This window comes from Maylandia zebra, linkage group LG5 (assembly GCF_041146795.1).
Source record: "Maylandia zebra isolate NMK-2024a linkage group LG5, Mzebra_GT3a, whole genome shotgun sequence".
Taxonomy (NCBI): domain Eukaryota; kingdom Metazoa; phylum Chordata; class Actinopteri; order Cichliformes; family Cichlidae; genus Maylandia; species Maylandia zebra.
In genome coordinates this window covers 21,770,086-21,785,530 of record NC_135171.1, presented here as the reverse complement: position 1 = coordinate 21,785,530, position 15,445 = coordinate 21,770,086, and the positions used below count along the sequence as shown (strand labels likewise).

Below are 15,445 nucleotides of genomic sequence, written 5' to 3'. Positions count from 1 at the left end.
TTGTTGAGCCTGAGCACTGTGATGTGATTTTCCCAGGCTTACAATACAAAGAAAAAAACGCAAGTTCTCTAACATTGCCTCAAATGACAGAGCGTGTCAAAACACTACATTATTATGGTGATATTAAACTAATGACAGGACATACCATTTTATACAAGATCTGGAAAAGAGAGGTCTTGAAAATTAAATGAAACAATCAAAATCATTTTTATTTTTTATTTTTTTTACAGTTTCAAAGCTGATAAACAAGGTATTTTATCGGAATCGTTAAATTGGTAAGCATTTTAAAATATAACATATGAATGACATATTCATCCACCACTTTCAAATGTAACACTTTTTTAACACTGTGCCCTAGTGTGATAACTTATTTAATAGGATTAACAGTAATGAGATGTGTTCACCTGTAAATAGAAACAAAATGAAAATAGGAAGATTCAAACATTTATTATTATGTCAGTAAAGACGTATTACTCAGAGTCATCTGAAGTATCCTCCTGGTCCACATTCTCCACCCTGTTAACCTTTTTAATTCCCTCAGAGTCACTCTCCTGGTCCTGCACACAATAACAGCACACACATGGTAAACATGACTATTTGTGAACACGCATGCATGAAACAGCATTAATGGTAGAGAATAAATACAGTGACTATATGTAAGAAAGAGTTACATAGTTATACAGTACACCGCTTCCCTGTTAACTGTCTCAGCCACTGTCTGTGAAGGTTCTCAGTCATCCAGGTCATCGTAGTCAAAGGAGCTTGCAAAGAAAAGCGTCTGGACTTCTTTAAGTTGCTTGAAGACGTTTCACCTCTCATCCGAGAAGCTTCTTCAGTTCTAACCATTTGACCACCATTTGACCTTAGAACTGAAGAAGCTTCTCGGATGAGAGGTGAAACGTCTTCAAGCAACTTAAAGAAGTCCAGACGCTTTTCTTTGCAAGCTCCTTTGACTGTCTCAGCCACTAATTTTTAGCCTGCTAGAGAATGACAGTTATCTTATCGGCCCCACTGCTCTACAGCTTCAACTGTCTGTTGAAGCTGTTGAACCGACCAGTTAATACTTCTAAAAGTAAGTATAGTGCATTGGAGGGGGGAGGGGCTTATTTTGTATTTTATTTTAACCAGTTTTCAGATGCCAAAAACTTTTTTTTTTGTTTAATAACTATTCAAAAACAAACAACAAATTGTAATATATATACACCACTGCCCACTTTATTAGGTACACCTTACTAATACATTGAACTCAAGGTGCTGCACATTTCTCAGAGATTGTGGTCCATATTGGCATGACAGCATCACACAGCTGCTGCAGATTTGTTGGCTGCACATCCATGATACAAAAATCTATTTCTCTTTTAAAGGTGCTCTATTGAACTGAGATTTGGTGTCTGTGGAGACTATTTGGGTGCAGTGACTTCATTATTATGGTTCAGGAAATCAGTTTTGTGATTTGGCACATTATCCTGCTCGAGTATTGCTGTTGACCATGTCCATCTCTTTATGATGATGGTCAGCAGTAATAGTCAAGCAGGCTGTGATTTTTAAACAACGTTCAGTTGGTACTAAGATGCTTAAAACACCACGAGCAGCCTGAACTGCTAATATAAGGCAAAATGGATCCATACTTTTCATTTTGTCGACACCAAAGAGAGACCCTACCATCTAAATGTTGCATTTGAAATCAAGACTCATCAGCAATGTTTTTCCAATCTTCCATTGTTCAATTTAACTGAGCCCGTGAAACTGGTGTACCTAACAAAGGGTGTGAGTGTATAGGCAACAAACGTCTAAACTGCAAAAAGCCTTTGGAGTGTCGGCCCAATTCATGTTTTATCTTTTACAAGAAATTACAATTACCTCATCTTCTGACTGCTCCTGTGGAGGTGGTGAACGCTCTGGCTGCTGCTCCTCCTCCTCATCATCATCATCATCATCATCATCATCATCATCATCATCTTCTTCTTGTGACCTCTGAGAAAGAATCTCTTCCCCCTGCAGGGTAAATCATATTCTTTTAAGTTAATGATTTAAAATGTATTAGGAATTAAAACAATAATGTTAAATAATATTTTACCTTCAGGTTGCGATTCTTCAGATTACCCATCCAAAAGGCCTCCTGACAGTTGTTGAGCGTCAGCATGGCCTTCACTCTGTATAAAAACAGCTCGAGGCTCTTCTTCAAGGCTGGCACGTGGTTGGTCAAGCTGGTATCCTGATGCATCTGAGCACCAATGTATTATAATCAGTTAAAGAAATCCCGAGGATAAAGGTGAACACTACACAGACTCGGTTCTTTCTTGAATTTAACAGAAATAATCAAATTACCTTAGAATGTCCACACATGTGATGAAGCTGCCGAGTGCTGAGCTGGAAGGTCTTCAGCAAACTCTGGACGTCCTCCTTGAAAGATACAAGCATCGCCATGTCTATTACAGGTTCATGGACAAATATTTTCCAATATGTGCTGATATATAAACTTTTCTTTGCAGAAAATAACATAGGGAAAGATCCTTGGCTTAAAATGGTCTTATCATATAGCTAGCCAGCAGAGCCGCTCAGGTTCATTGTATGCAATCCTCAAGCTGACGGTGGGGTAAAGTTAATTAGATTACTACGCTGATGGTGTTTTTATTATTTTGCCAGTATATAAAATCATGGTTAGGGTATACTCTCCTACAGAACCATTGAGAGTTTTAGTAAACATGACACTGTGTAGTGTGCATGTGACGGGGGTGGGAGATCTGACATAAAAGTACACCGACAGCTGTGAAGTGGCTTCATAACTACCTTGTGCCTTTTGAAACTGTAGTCCAATAGCGGCATTCCCAACTTCAGGAAAGACTCCAGGAAAAGGCGGCCATACTATCAAATACAAGATTCAAACCAGTTAAGGAAAACGTTGAACAGTTAGTGAAGGTGAGATCATAGTCAGCATGCAGAACCCACTCACCTTTAAGCACACGTTGAGAACGGGCCGAGAATCAAAAACCTGCAAGGACAAAAACACACACGTGACATGGAATGGATATTAACTCCCTTTTTAAATATCATTCATTCTAATCACTTTTCCAACAGTACCGTGACTAGGGCTGGGTATCGTCACTGATTTCTAGAATCGATTCAATTCCGATTCACAAGGTCCCAAATCGATTCGATCCACGATTCGATTTAATTCGATTCGATTTAAATCTGGGAAATTTTGACAGTCAGAAGTATAATTCAGATCAGAACATTTACATATTTTTGTATCTATAAAAAGGAAGCTGACACTCGCAAGACTTTATCCAAGGTGTGAGCATCACAGCAGATGCCTTTGTGTCAAAGTAGCTGAAGATAAAACACAGAAAAACATGAAGGTGATTTTCCTGGCCTGGGATTTTATAAAAATATTCTGCAGTACATCAAAAACGAAAGAAAACCATTAATTAATGAACATTACCTCTGACGTTACAGCGGTTTTATTAGACACACGGCTAAGCATTTTGCATTTTGAATAATATTAAAAAGTTTAAATTTGTTCAGTATTGAACAGCAGAAATGAGGTTTTCTTTTTGGAAGAATGTAAAAGGGAAAAAAACAGCGGCCGACAGCGCTGTAAACAACAGTAGACTTGTGCATAACAAGCAAGCGAATAATGAAGAAAGCGAAACTGTTCGAGAGAGAGAGAGAGGGTGGGAGGGAGAGAGGGGGAGGGAGAGAGGGAGAGAGAGAGAGAGAGCTGCGCATCGCAATGGAAGCAAAACAGTAAAAGAGTGAATTCATGACGATGTTTATGTGAAGCGTTTGGATCTTCTTTAGCTGCTGGTTCGGTCAATATTGTTTGGAGAGAGATCAAACTAACAGCTTTAGAATCAGCGCATAAAGGGCGTGAAAACAAAGCGCGGACCCGGATCAGCGAGCTGTCGGCTTTCAGCCCCGACTGTGAGAAAGGCGACATCTAACTGATTCTGATCCGCGGGTCGCGCTGTGTGTTTAAGTCTATGTGCAGAATCCCTGTACCTGCTCTCATTTACTGTTTGGTGGTTCTTGAAATTTTGTGAGATGTCACCAGAGATTCTGGCATTTCGGACAAAATAAATTTATATTAAAAAATCGATTCAGGATTTTAATGAATCGATTTTACGTTATCCAAGCCAGAATCGATTTTAATCGATGAATCGATTATAAAAACCCACCCCTAACCGTGACCATATACTTAGCTAAAGGTCAGCAGTCAGTCAGTTTATATGTTATACCTTAACCAGGTTGACCAGGATGTGAAAGTCCCTGACAGCCAGATTCCATGTCAGCAGTTTCTCACTCTGAGCCTAGAAGAAAGGCATACATGACTTTCTGAGTTTATGGGTCTGACTACTGTGATTTACATAAAGGAGAACATGCTGGACAGTGTGACACCTAGTGGCTGACCTCAGTGTTGTCACTCATTTTGCTAGCAGGAATCTTGCGAACAGCTTTCTCAAGCTCTGCCATCAAGACTTTGTAGAACACCAGGAATGTCTGCCTGATGAAAGAGAGAAAACCAAAGACTCAGATCTTAATCTAACAGCTTAACCAACAGTACAATCACCAGAGTTGACTCCAGTATGACTGAGAATCAAGAGCTCATGGTAGAGACCTACCTGCTGAGAGTGGGCCAGGAAGCAGAGCTCTCATCTTTTGATGCATTGATGAGCTCTGGGATTCCTTGAGCAGCTATTTCCTCCACTGCCTTTAGAATATCATCAACATGTTCCAGATAGATGCTACAGAGGCAGCCGAAGAAAAAGATATTGCAAGATAAAAAGATCGTGATTCTGATTTCTGAATTACCTTAGACTAAATTTGACACTGATGTGTGATGTACTTAATTTTTTATCGCCTACTGGTGATATATTTATATGCACTCACCGGCTGCTTTGTTAGGTACACCGGCTCAACTGCTGGTTAGTGCAAATATCCAATCAGCCCAAAGCATGGCAACTAAACGCGTTTAGGCTTGCAGACATGGTCGAAACAACTTTCTAGATGTCACCAGTCAACAGAGAACAGCAAGCTCTCTATGAGTTTGAAGGAAGTCAACAATAAATCAAATAACCACTTGTTACAATCAAGGTATGAGGCAGATCAGCAATTTGCACAGGATCAGCAAAATTAGGAAACAGAAGATTGGAAGAATGTTCCCTCATCTGATGTTTCAAGATTTTTACTGCAACATTTGGATAGCAGAGTCAGAATCTGGTGTAAACAACATGAACGCATGGATCCATCCTGTTTTGCGTCAATGTTTCAGGGTTATGGTTGTGTTGTTATGGAGTGGGAGACATTTTTGGGGGGTCCCTTAGTACCAAATGAGCATCTTTAAACACCACAGTCTATCCGAGCCCTTCCCATACTGTAAGCAATCAAAGCTGGAACAACATGAATGTGGTTTCTTTTCTTAAAATATATTTTTGGGGTTTTACAGTGGAGAGAAAACAAGAAAGCTGGAAGAAAGATCAGGGGGAAGACATGAAGTAAATGACCAGTCAAAGTGGTTTCTTTAACATGACCTGGCTTCCACAATCACCAGATCCCATCCAAAAGTGTATCTCTGGGATGTGATGGAACAGGAGATTGTAGCCAACAAATCTGCAGGAGCTGTGTGATATATTGTGTCAATATAGACCAAAATCTCTGAGGAATGTTTCCAGCAACCTTGGTGAATCTGTGCTTGAATGACGTCTAACCCAGTACTAGCACGGTGTACCTAATAAAGTGACCAGTCAGTGTATACTCAAGACTTTTAGCTGCTTTCATTTGAGTTTACATTTGCACTAGAGGGCCACAAAAAATGCAGACGTACCACAGGAGAGTGTGAAGTGCTTCATTGAATTTGGTGCCTCGCTCCTTCTCGCCACTGGCCGTCACCCAGTCCTGGTTCAAGAAACGCCGTGCAAGGGACGCTAAACCAAGAAAAATAAATAAATCAGGTCCTCACACACTCTTTGAAAATAATTCAAGTGAATTAAAATGAGGCATCGTATTAGCCCAACCAGTCTGCTCTCTGTAAGCGGCAGGATTTCCTCCTTTCTCTGACACAGTGGAGAGAAGCTGAGAGAGACACAGAGCTATGCTGAGATTTGGCACTGTGCTGCGGAAGTTGAGCAGATATTCAAAACTGTGTCTAAAAAACAAAACAGAGAAAACAAATGCATTTATTATGTTATGAAACACAAATATCAGAAATGTCTAAAATAAAAACAGAGGAAGAAGAAGAGAGAGAAAGAGTTTCGTGGGGAGCATTCTGTCAACAATAGCTTGGTCCCTGGACATCAAATCTTTTTTTCTTTTTTACATGTAAGCGTGTAACATGTAAGCATGTGCATGTAACAATCTACCGCAGAAATAAGACTTCTTAGTGAGAGATGAAAAAAACAAATCAAACTATTTAGAGAAGTGTCCTCTAGCAGAGTCTTAAAACTTAACCACTCACTTCACAAGCTGCTCCAGAGTCAGCTCAGCACCTCCCTCTTTGAGTCGTCCAGCAAAAAATCCCAGAGCCTTCTTCAGTAAGCTCTTCTGTGCTGGTTGACTAAACCCAGACCTGAGAGATGCACATATATATCACATAAAACCCAACACCAGTCAGACTGAGGCAAACACTTCTCAAGGCACACTGCTCTAGATGTCTTCTGAGGTAAACATCAGTGCTGCTGTTTCTCCTTACCAGCTGAAGGTAGTGTTCAGGACCTGCAGGAGCAGCTGATAGGCTGAAGACATTAACTGGTATTCCTCCACATCTGTTGCAGGTCCATCAACAACGCCGTTGTTTTCAGATAGCATAATCTGTGAAAGAGCGAAAGCATGTGTGAGAATTTCTTAAAAACGTGATTTCCCATCTGAAGTCAAGACATTTAATGATTCGATACCTGGAAGTGGTTGTGGCAGTTCTCCAGGTGTGAGCAGAGAGCAGGCATAAGTTGGACACAACAAGAGGCAATATCCTTAGAGCTCCTTTGCTGGAGGTGGGAGAAGCCCACACTCTTATCAGTTCTTCCCTACACAGGAACATAGTTCAATAATTACAGTTAAATTATTAAATTTATACTGTATGAAACTATTGAGTTTCGAGGACAAACAGGCTTAAATTAATTTGGTCTAAATAAATTGCTCCATCTGTGACTAGAATTCCTGCTACAATATATGAAATGTTAACCTAAAATGAGCAGTGTTTATTGTGACAGAGTATTTGTTTTCTCTAACATTGCTCCATAATGCTCGTTACTACTGTTGCTATGCTTTTTTCCACACCTTGAGGAATGGAGCTCTTTTGGCCGGGGCAGCTGTTAGACTAAACTCTAATTTGCGAAGCATATCCTCCAGGAGGAAGACGAGCTCAGCAGGGCCCAGCAGAACCTCCTCTCGCACCTTAGCAATGCAAAAACATTAGCTTGATTCAAATGGTGCATACGGTATAGTTGTAAAATACATTTAAGCAGCACACGTTTCCAAAAACGCTTATTTACCTTTGTGTGGAGCTCAGAGTCCAGCAGCGAGCGTGACAGCAGCCCACACTGCAGAACGCTAAGCACCTCCATGTCGAGCTCCCTAAAAAACGGTCTGTAGGACGCCAGGCTGACACCTGGCCGGATCTCCTTTACCTTCTCCTTTTCTGGCTGCTCCTTGATCACAAGCAAGTTCATGTTTTAGTTTGTTTTGCTTTAAACAAACACATGAGAGGGTCGACTTTGTGAGATGTTTACCTGCTGAGTTTCATCTGCTTCTGTCGCCTCTTCAGCCTGTGAGCTGCTTTCTGAAGAATTCTTACCAGAGGCCTTCCTTTTCTTTCCTGTGCCATCTAAATAGCATAACGAGGTCAATGTTATTATGTATAACTAACATACACATAACAGAAGCATATAAACAACGTAGGCTAAAATATCCTGTTACAGGTGGACTCACCTTTCTTTATCTTATTCACAGGAACAGTGGAATTAGGTACAATCCCATCTGTACTGTCTCCATCAAAATTAGCAATAGGTGGCACATAGCCAGGTGTTCCTGAAAGTCAAAATAAAGTAAATTGTTAGTAAAACTGACACTGCAGGGCAGAAAAGAGGGGTTCTAAGTCCTTTTATTGTTGGATCAAAAACACACCTGCCAGAGCTCTCTCCAACAGTGTCTGAAAATAAGTGATGTTCTGCAGGCGAGTCAGTACTCTCATCTTCATATCTGTGTCTTTTTGTGTACAGAATGCATTTACCACCTGTGGAAAAACACACACAGCTTTAGGCGACAGTCACGCAGGCCTAGAGACCAGCCACTAGGGGAAAAGTGTTGCTGTGTGGCTGGGGCTTCAGTCACACATCTTGTCTTTTCCAAATAAGTAAACTGACATTAACATGCAGTTACCTCTCTGAACCAATTGATGGTGTGAAAGAGCAAAGTACAGAGGAACTCCCTCTCAGCTTTTGACAAGCTCTCAACTTTCTCTACTACGTCCATGTCTGTTAGGATCAGAGGGCACCCTGTAATGAAGCACATAAACACATAAGCATAAACTGCTTTATAGCCACAGTACCACACCGGTTTCCAAAAAGTATTCGTCACTCCTTCTTCCTCACCCAGAAGGCCGTCAATTTCCTCCAAGTCTCCCTGATGCCGCTTCTCCACACACAACCTCAGGAGACGGAAAAATGGGGACAAACACAGAGAAGACACTCGCCTGCTCCCACAAATACAACAAACAGGAAATATCAAATACAGTAAATACAATGAGCAAAACAGATTATTGATTTAGCATTCTCTTATCATGGGGACGACTCACTTATGTGCCTTATTGACTTGATTTTGCAAATCTCCTTTGTTTTGGATGTCTTTGGCCAGTAGAGGCATCAGGTTGATAGCAATGCCTCCCTGCTCCTCATCTTCATACAATTTGTACATTGCACGGGCCGGAAAGGGAAAGGACCTGAAAAAAAACAAAAAGACAAAAAACAGGGCGGCTCAGTGATACCAATTATATAAAAATATAACTCAGTATGCTGAAAACAGTTACTACGTCATCATCACTGACCCTGATATTTCCGGGCCCAGGTCCACTACAAAGTCATCCTCAAAGTCTTGAAGGACACTTTTTCCAATCATGTCCTAGAAGAAAAAAGAAAATAACAGGAAGGTTTCATCTTACAAAGTACAGTACAATCAGTTTTTACTTTAAAGTTTAATGCGTACAGTTATTAATGTATAAAAACAGTTTTAAAAAGAAATAGAAACTACCACAAAGAAAGAAAATAATTAAAAGTTATGTCTGAGCAAAGACATCTTTGTAATCATATCCACTAACGCAGCGGTCCCCAACCCCCGGGCCTCGGACCGGTACCGGTCCGTGAGTCGTTTGGTACCGGGCCACGAGAGTTGAGGCTCAGGTGTGAAATGTATAGTTTTCAGGGTTTTTAATCGGTTTTCAGCGTTATTTTGTTATCGTTTTTATCGTTTACTCGGTTTTCCTTGGTCTTTTCACGTGTGTTATGAATAAATTTTCTTTTTTTCGGTACCGGTACTAGTTTTATTTTGTTGTATTTATCCGCGACACCTTAAAGGCCGGTCCATGAAAATATTGTCGGGCATAAACCGGTCCGTGGCGCAAAAAAGGTTGGGGACCGCTGCACTAACGCTAGAATGTTGACCAGCTAACACCTATAGCTTCACATAATGCTACTTTGGACCTCATGATGAGACAGTAAATGTAGCCTCCAGTTTGCCTTCAGTACAACATGACAAACTGCATTTGAGAAAGCCTCTTAAGCAGCAAGAGCGAGATATTCTACATATTGCAGAATAAGAGAGACGTTTTTGTGAGTTTCTAAAACATACCTGGACCTGTGGGTCCAGAGTAGAGCTCAAAATCAGGTTGGCCAGTTCATCATAATAAAGAGCTGCAGCCTCAGGTGAGCTTTCACTGCTCGACTTCACCAGCTCCAACAGAGCCGTCACCTGCAGCGGGAAAAACAAACATAACTGGAGATCTGTGACAGACTTCAAAGGAAAAAAAAATACTGGTTCAACCAAAATGAAAGGGTCCAAAGTTTGAAAGGTTCTGAAGTTTTTACAATGTAGATACACCATATATTTAAATACTAGCTGATCAAACACTGTTATCTTAAATAAAACAGGCAAAGATGTGGCAAAGATAAAAGAATAATGAGATTTTAAAGAGTAATCAATAAAAAAAATCATTAGCACCACTTGTTTTAATGGCTAATACGTACCTGTCTGATTGTCTCCTGGGACAGCGACCTGCTCTGCGATTCCTTCGCTTTGGACCTGGAACAGACAAAAGAGGTTAGGGACAGAGTCTGCTGATGACACCGAAAAATTAAATCACAGAGTAAACAAGATGCTTATCTAATGTTTGCCAAACAAGTTTTTACCTGAAAGCCCCCATGCTGCCTACAATCATCACAGCACCAATGATGCCAATGCGCTTGTACTTGGGCACAGTGCTGGAGAGCTGTTTGCGGATCACTATGTGCATATCATCCTGTTTGGAATAAAACAGAAGAACACAGGTCAGTAGATGAGGGACAGTAAAAAATAAAAAAAAGCAGAAAAAGTGTCCAAGGCTGGGCTGTCCAATATCTGGATCCCCCGAATGCGTGATTTTGCACCTGAATGTGAGATCCTTGCTTCTGTCCAAAGGCCAGTTTGCTCAGAAGGTGGAAAAGTCTTCGAATCTGCTGCGGAGTGAGGTTGTCCATGTAGTCCAAGATTCCCTATGTCAAATATCATGACTGGTTACAATCAGAACCAAAAACATTTTAAAAACACCGCTGCTGGGTAAGAAAAGCCATCATCCGCACGCTGCTTGCTTTGTATATTTGATTTGCAGCGACAATGTTTCGATCGCCTCGTCACCTTGACAAAAACAGCATACATGGCCATTTCCGAGGGTTTCTCGTTAACCAGACCACAGAGCAGCTCCAGAGCCACGTCCACCTCTCCACCCACACCACTGCACACGTGGGTCACGAGAGAGCCCACCACCTCCTATTAAAATACCACGGGGTTGAATTACTCAGAAGAATCTGTATTTAGAAACATTTACGCATGATTCAAATTATTCTCAAACTCACCTGATGGCAGTAAGAGTCAAACGCAGTGAAGGCATGTAGGTACATGTTTCCTCCGAAAGGCACCACGCAGGGGTCGGGTGAGCGTACCAAACTCTGAGCTAAAGCAAGGGTGGAGGGGAAGTACCCTCGCATGACCTAAAAGAAGAACAATAATAAATACAATGAAGTATTAAAAATTTAAAAAAAGCTGCACTGTTCTTATATTTAAGCTTCTATTTCTACAGGCTGACCCACCTGAGCGTAGTCCCTGAAGGTTCTCTGTAACAGAGCCTCTTGGATCAGTCCGTTTCTCACTTTGACCTTCAGCACTCTTTCTGCCCCCCGTCGGCTCTGGTTGGCATTGGTGGAGTGAAGAATGAGCAGCACCAGGAGATCCATGACCTAACATGGCAAAGCAGAAATATTACAAAGAGATGCCTAAAAACCTTAATGTGGTGTATAAACAGGCTTCCTAAATGTCCTCCTTCAAAATGTTTCCCATAATCCAACTGTGACAGTTGACATCAGTAAAGATGAGTAACAACATGGTCTAGTAGGTGCATGTACACATGGTGGTGGACTCAAACAAGTCACTATGATAAGCAAGAGAAATTAATTTCTGTAAAATTATCCAGATGTTATGAAGAAATGTGCTTGAAATGTTAAAAGTAACTATCCAATAGCTTTCTAATAGTGGAGACTTTTGGATGCCCGTGGTTCTCAAACTCTGATGATACAGAAGCTAAAATCACACTCGTCACCCCAGAATGTTTTAAATCTGTCACTAAATACAAAATCAGCAGCTTAACTGCATAAATTACATTAATTCAACTTCTTCTTATGTATACAGCCATGAATTTTTCACCTGGTGACCCATGGCCCCCTTCTGTTTGAGAACCAGTGTATAGACCTAAGAATGGGACCAAGCCGTCAGTTAGCATTCTTTGGGAATATGCTGAACTTACCTTATGCCCCTCCACCTCATCCACAGACTCTATGGCCTATTAAAAAAAAACAGAGAGAAAGAGAGAGAGAGGGGGGAAAGTACATTTAAGTCACTGACACAAGCAATTGACTCAGTCAGTTAAGTGAGGGGCCATAAGAACATTAGTTCATTTCATACCTTGATCCAAGCCTCAGAAATGGTTTTCTGGAATCGCACTGCAGACTTGATGCAGTCCAGTATCAACGAGATGCTGTCCTGGCTGCTGCCAGCTGCTGCCGCGGAGGCAGACCTGCATCAAAAACATCAAAAACTGGATCACATCACCAACAAACCACATTTATTACTTCAAAACTTCAGGTGTGTCACATGTTTTGATACTGGGCTATAAATTAATTGTTATCTTACCCGCCTGGTGCTTTGCTATTCATACGACTCTGAGAGACTTGCAGCACAGGCGGAAGGACGCATTGCTCAAGCTCCAGCTTTTTTCGAAGATTACAGACAACCTAAAAACAAGGAACCACTTCTCATATCCATTCATTTAGTAAAATTATGGTGTGTATGGGGATTTTTTTGTATTGCTTGACCACTCTGACCTCGTATGCATCAGAGGCCGACACAGAGTGCAGGATGAACTTGACCACTACGGGGAGGTCCTCTAGCTGCACAGCAGCCAGCGTGGCCATAACAGCTCCACGGACCTGAAAAGCCAGAGAAGCGACAAGTAAGAACGCATTTCTACCAGTGCACATGTGTGTTTATATGTGCATGTCCACACTACCTCTGTCAGCAATGAAGATGCGAGGTTAAGACTAGAAAGGGCATCCAGGATGGGAACGGTCAACTGAGTCTTCTCCTGGAGTAAAGAGCTGCAGAGAGGAGGGGTATTAGCAGCAACCTTAAAACACAGATTGACCACAGCACATGTGTGTTAGAGATTTAGTGTACATACTTGAGCTCCCTGGCTATATCATTGTGCTGGGAGTCTTCCAGTATCTCTGGCAAACTGGTGATGATGTCACACTGAACCTCCGCCGGAGCTACTGACACCAACTCCATGAGCTTCGACGCCAAATCCTGCAGGAAGATAAATAAGCACAAAAGAAGAAACATGTGATTATAGGACAAACTCAACAGGCCAGACACACCTTCAATTACAAAAGCAACAAAACCTGTCATCAAACAAATGATTACCTTAGTGTCCACAACTCTGTCTAGCCATTTGAGTTGGTTAATAATAATGCGTGGGATACTAACTCCTCCATTGCTGGTACTATGGAGTAGAGAAGACAGTTAGATTTTTTTTAAAGACATATTAAAAGTATTCCAAATTTTAAACCAAAAAATTGTGTAGTACATCAAAATGTCAGGAAATACTGACCTATCTAACATATGCTCAGGGAGCTTCTCAAGCAAGGTGTTAATGATGGAAGTCTATTAAAAAAAAGGACAGGTGATTGGGGATTTGTGGTAGTGTATTTGTACTAATACATACTGCTTTTCATTTTGACTGTGCTTGTGAAAATGCAGTTTTCATTTAGAGGTGATCACAGAAAATCTCACCTGTAACATTTCAATCCCCAACAACATCCGCAGCAGGCTTTCCTGGAATGAACTGACAGAACTGCAGCACACATGAAAACATATCAGTTTTATTAGCTTAGTCCAACTTCTAGCTGTGTCCTCCATAATTTATGGAGCTGTCAAAAGTAGCCTTATAATTCATTGGTTGTTTATGGGATGTTTACCTGGAGTCTCGATTAGACGACTGTGGGATGCATGGAAGAAGGCAGTTCCTAAACCTGTCAGTGTTCTCCATATATGACTCCAGTGCTGTGATGAATTCTTGAATGATCTAAGAGATGAAAAGTAGGAACTTAGGGCAAAATGTGTTTTTTGTTGTATTTTTGTGTTTACTGTAGGGTTGTTGTACGGTTTATACTCACACCAGGATACCTGGGGCTCTTCTGAATTTGCTGCTGTATTTGTCTCTGAAACACTACTTGGTCAACACCTGGAGAGGGATAAGACCAGATGTAGGTGAGCATCTCATTTCATTTACAGCCCTGCTTTGTTTCAAAACTGAATTGAGTGCGTTTACCTATCTCGTTAGGCATGCCGCCCTGTCTCAATGTGACACCGGCCACTCTGACAAAGTCAACAAACACACACTGACTGGTCTCCTCTGGGGCAGCTTCCTTAGACTGGCGACCAGCGCTGCGACTCTTCTTCACTTCTGAAAGCAGATATAAACCTTAAAAAACAATATCACAGAAAACAGCTATACAGCTTCTCTCGCGGGAAACTGTGTCAACATAGGTGCTACTTAGCTCCCAAGACTGATGAATTTTTTGGGAATACATGGAGAAACATGCCTTATACACATACACGTTTTAAACTTACTAGGTGCTGCAGGAGCTCCCTCTCCTTTATCCACGGAGGAGCGTCGCTTTTTGCGCATCATCTGATGAAATATGAAGGACAGAAGGCTGTTAATAGCTATATTAGGCTACCAGACACACACAGGGGAGTTAAAAAAAAGAGGGGACGGTAACCACTGTCGCTATAATAAACGACACATTTCAATAACTTTAACACAAACGTGCTTTAACATCATGTCGATATGAAATGTTCTGGTAAGGTTGACAGAAATGTTTTTATGAAAAATGGTAGACATACTTTTACTGAGCAGACGAAGCCACGGACGACCAGACACCGAAGTTACAAAACAAACTTCCGCGCCAAACAGCTCCGCGTCATCAGTGTCGTCACACTCGCGCATCCTATTGGCTGCTAGAAAAGCTCAGCCATAACTGCACCGTTATAGGTCACTCTGTTTACTGATCTGTGTGCTGTATTTTACTGCAGTCCGTCAGTAATGTGCAATATTTTCATTTTCAAACACTCAGCCGGTGTGTATGAGGTGATCATACTTAAGCGTTTGGGACTGGATACATAATAACTGAACCGGCTTTACGGGACGAGCAACTCCATCAAAGAGTACACTGGATCAAGCTATTGCAGTGCCCCTTGCTTTCTTCTTCGTCTCTCTTAGTTTGCCGACAACATTGTCCCGCTAATATTTAAATTTATTAAGTTAATACATTACTTATTTACATAAAAAATATATTAATAAATATCGTTTTTATAAGTAAATTTTTATTAAAAATAAATAATCATATTTATACATGAGCCTGTATGGAACCCCACAATATTTTCATGACAATACATTAGTGTGTATTTTGACAGTCCGCCTACAAAGTATTTGCATGTATATTCAGCTTTAACTGTACTTATTGTATACTTTCTTTATTTTTTACTTTTTTGCTCTCAACTGATGACATGCAGATGCAGCTCAAATAGCTGATTTTGTTTCCACAGAAAATTTAGAAAATGTGGGCTAGTTCTGAAGAAGCACCAAGGT

The 15,445-nt window shown here is 41.0% G+C and overlaps 1 protein-coding gene across 1 annotated transcript; it reads right to left on the bottom strand.

The window, feature by feature from the left end:
• Window positions 1-202: 202 nt before the first annotated feature.
• Window positions 203-14,859, bottom strand: fancd2 (FA complementation group D2). Its single transcript, XM_004544837.4, has 44 exons — window positions 14,701-14,859; window positions 14,425-14,485; window positions 14,123-14,257; window positions 13,968-14,035; window positions 13,770-13,876; window positions 13,585-13,645; window positions 13,403-13,455; window positions 13,216-13,294; window positions 12,974-13,098; window positions 12,803-12,890; window positions 12,618-12,722; window positions 12,427-12,527; window positions 12,199-12,310; window positions 12,041-12,076; window positions 11,331-11,477; window positions 11,097-11,231; window positions 10,879-11,010; window positions 10,632-10,736; window positions 10,395-10,504; window positions 10,233-10,287; window positions 9,838-9,957; window positions 9,038-9,111; window positions 8,789-8,932; window positions 8,586-8,686; window positions 8,374-8,489; window positions 8,119-8,227; window positions 7,924-8,022; window positions 7,725-7,819; window positions 7,488-7,643; window positions 7,273-7,389; window positions 6,891-7,019; window positions 6,689-6,807; window positions 6,455-6,565; window positions 6,015-6,145; window positions 5,825-5,924; window positions 4,623-4,745; window positions 4,411-4,504; window positions 4,239-4,310; window positions 2,954-2,992; window positions 2,791-2,865; window positions 2,329-2,403; window positions 2,078-2,224; window positions 1,861-1,995; window positions 203-557 (listed from the first exon to the last, which is right to left on the bottom strand). The coding sequence occupies exons 2-44, from the start codon at window positions 14,483-14,485 to the stop codon at window positions 471-473; spliced, it is 4,383 nt and encodes a 1,460-aa protein (XP_004544894.3). The 5' UTR covers window positions 14,701-14,859; the 3' UTR covers window positions 203-470.
• Window positions 14,860-15,445: the final 586 nt, after the last annotated feature.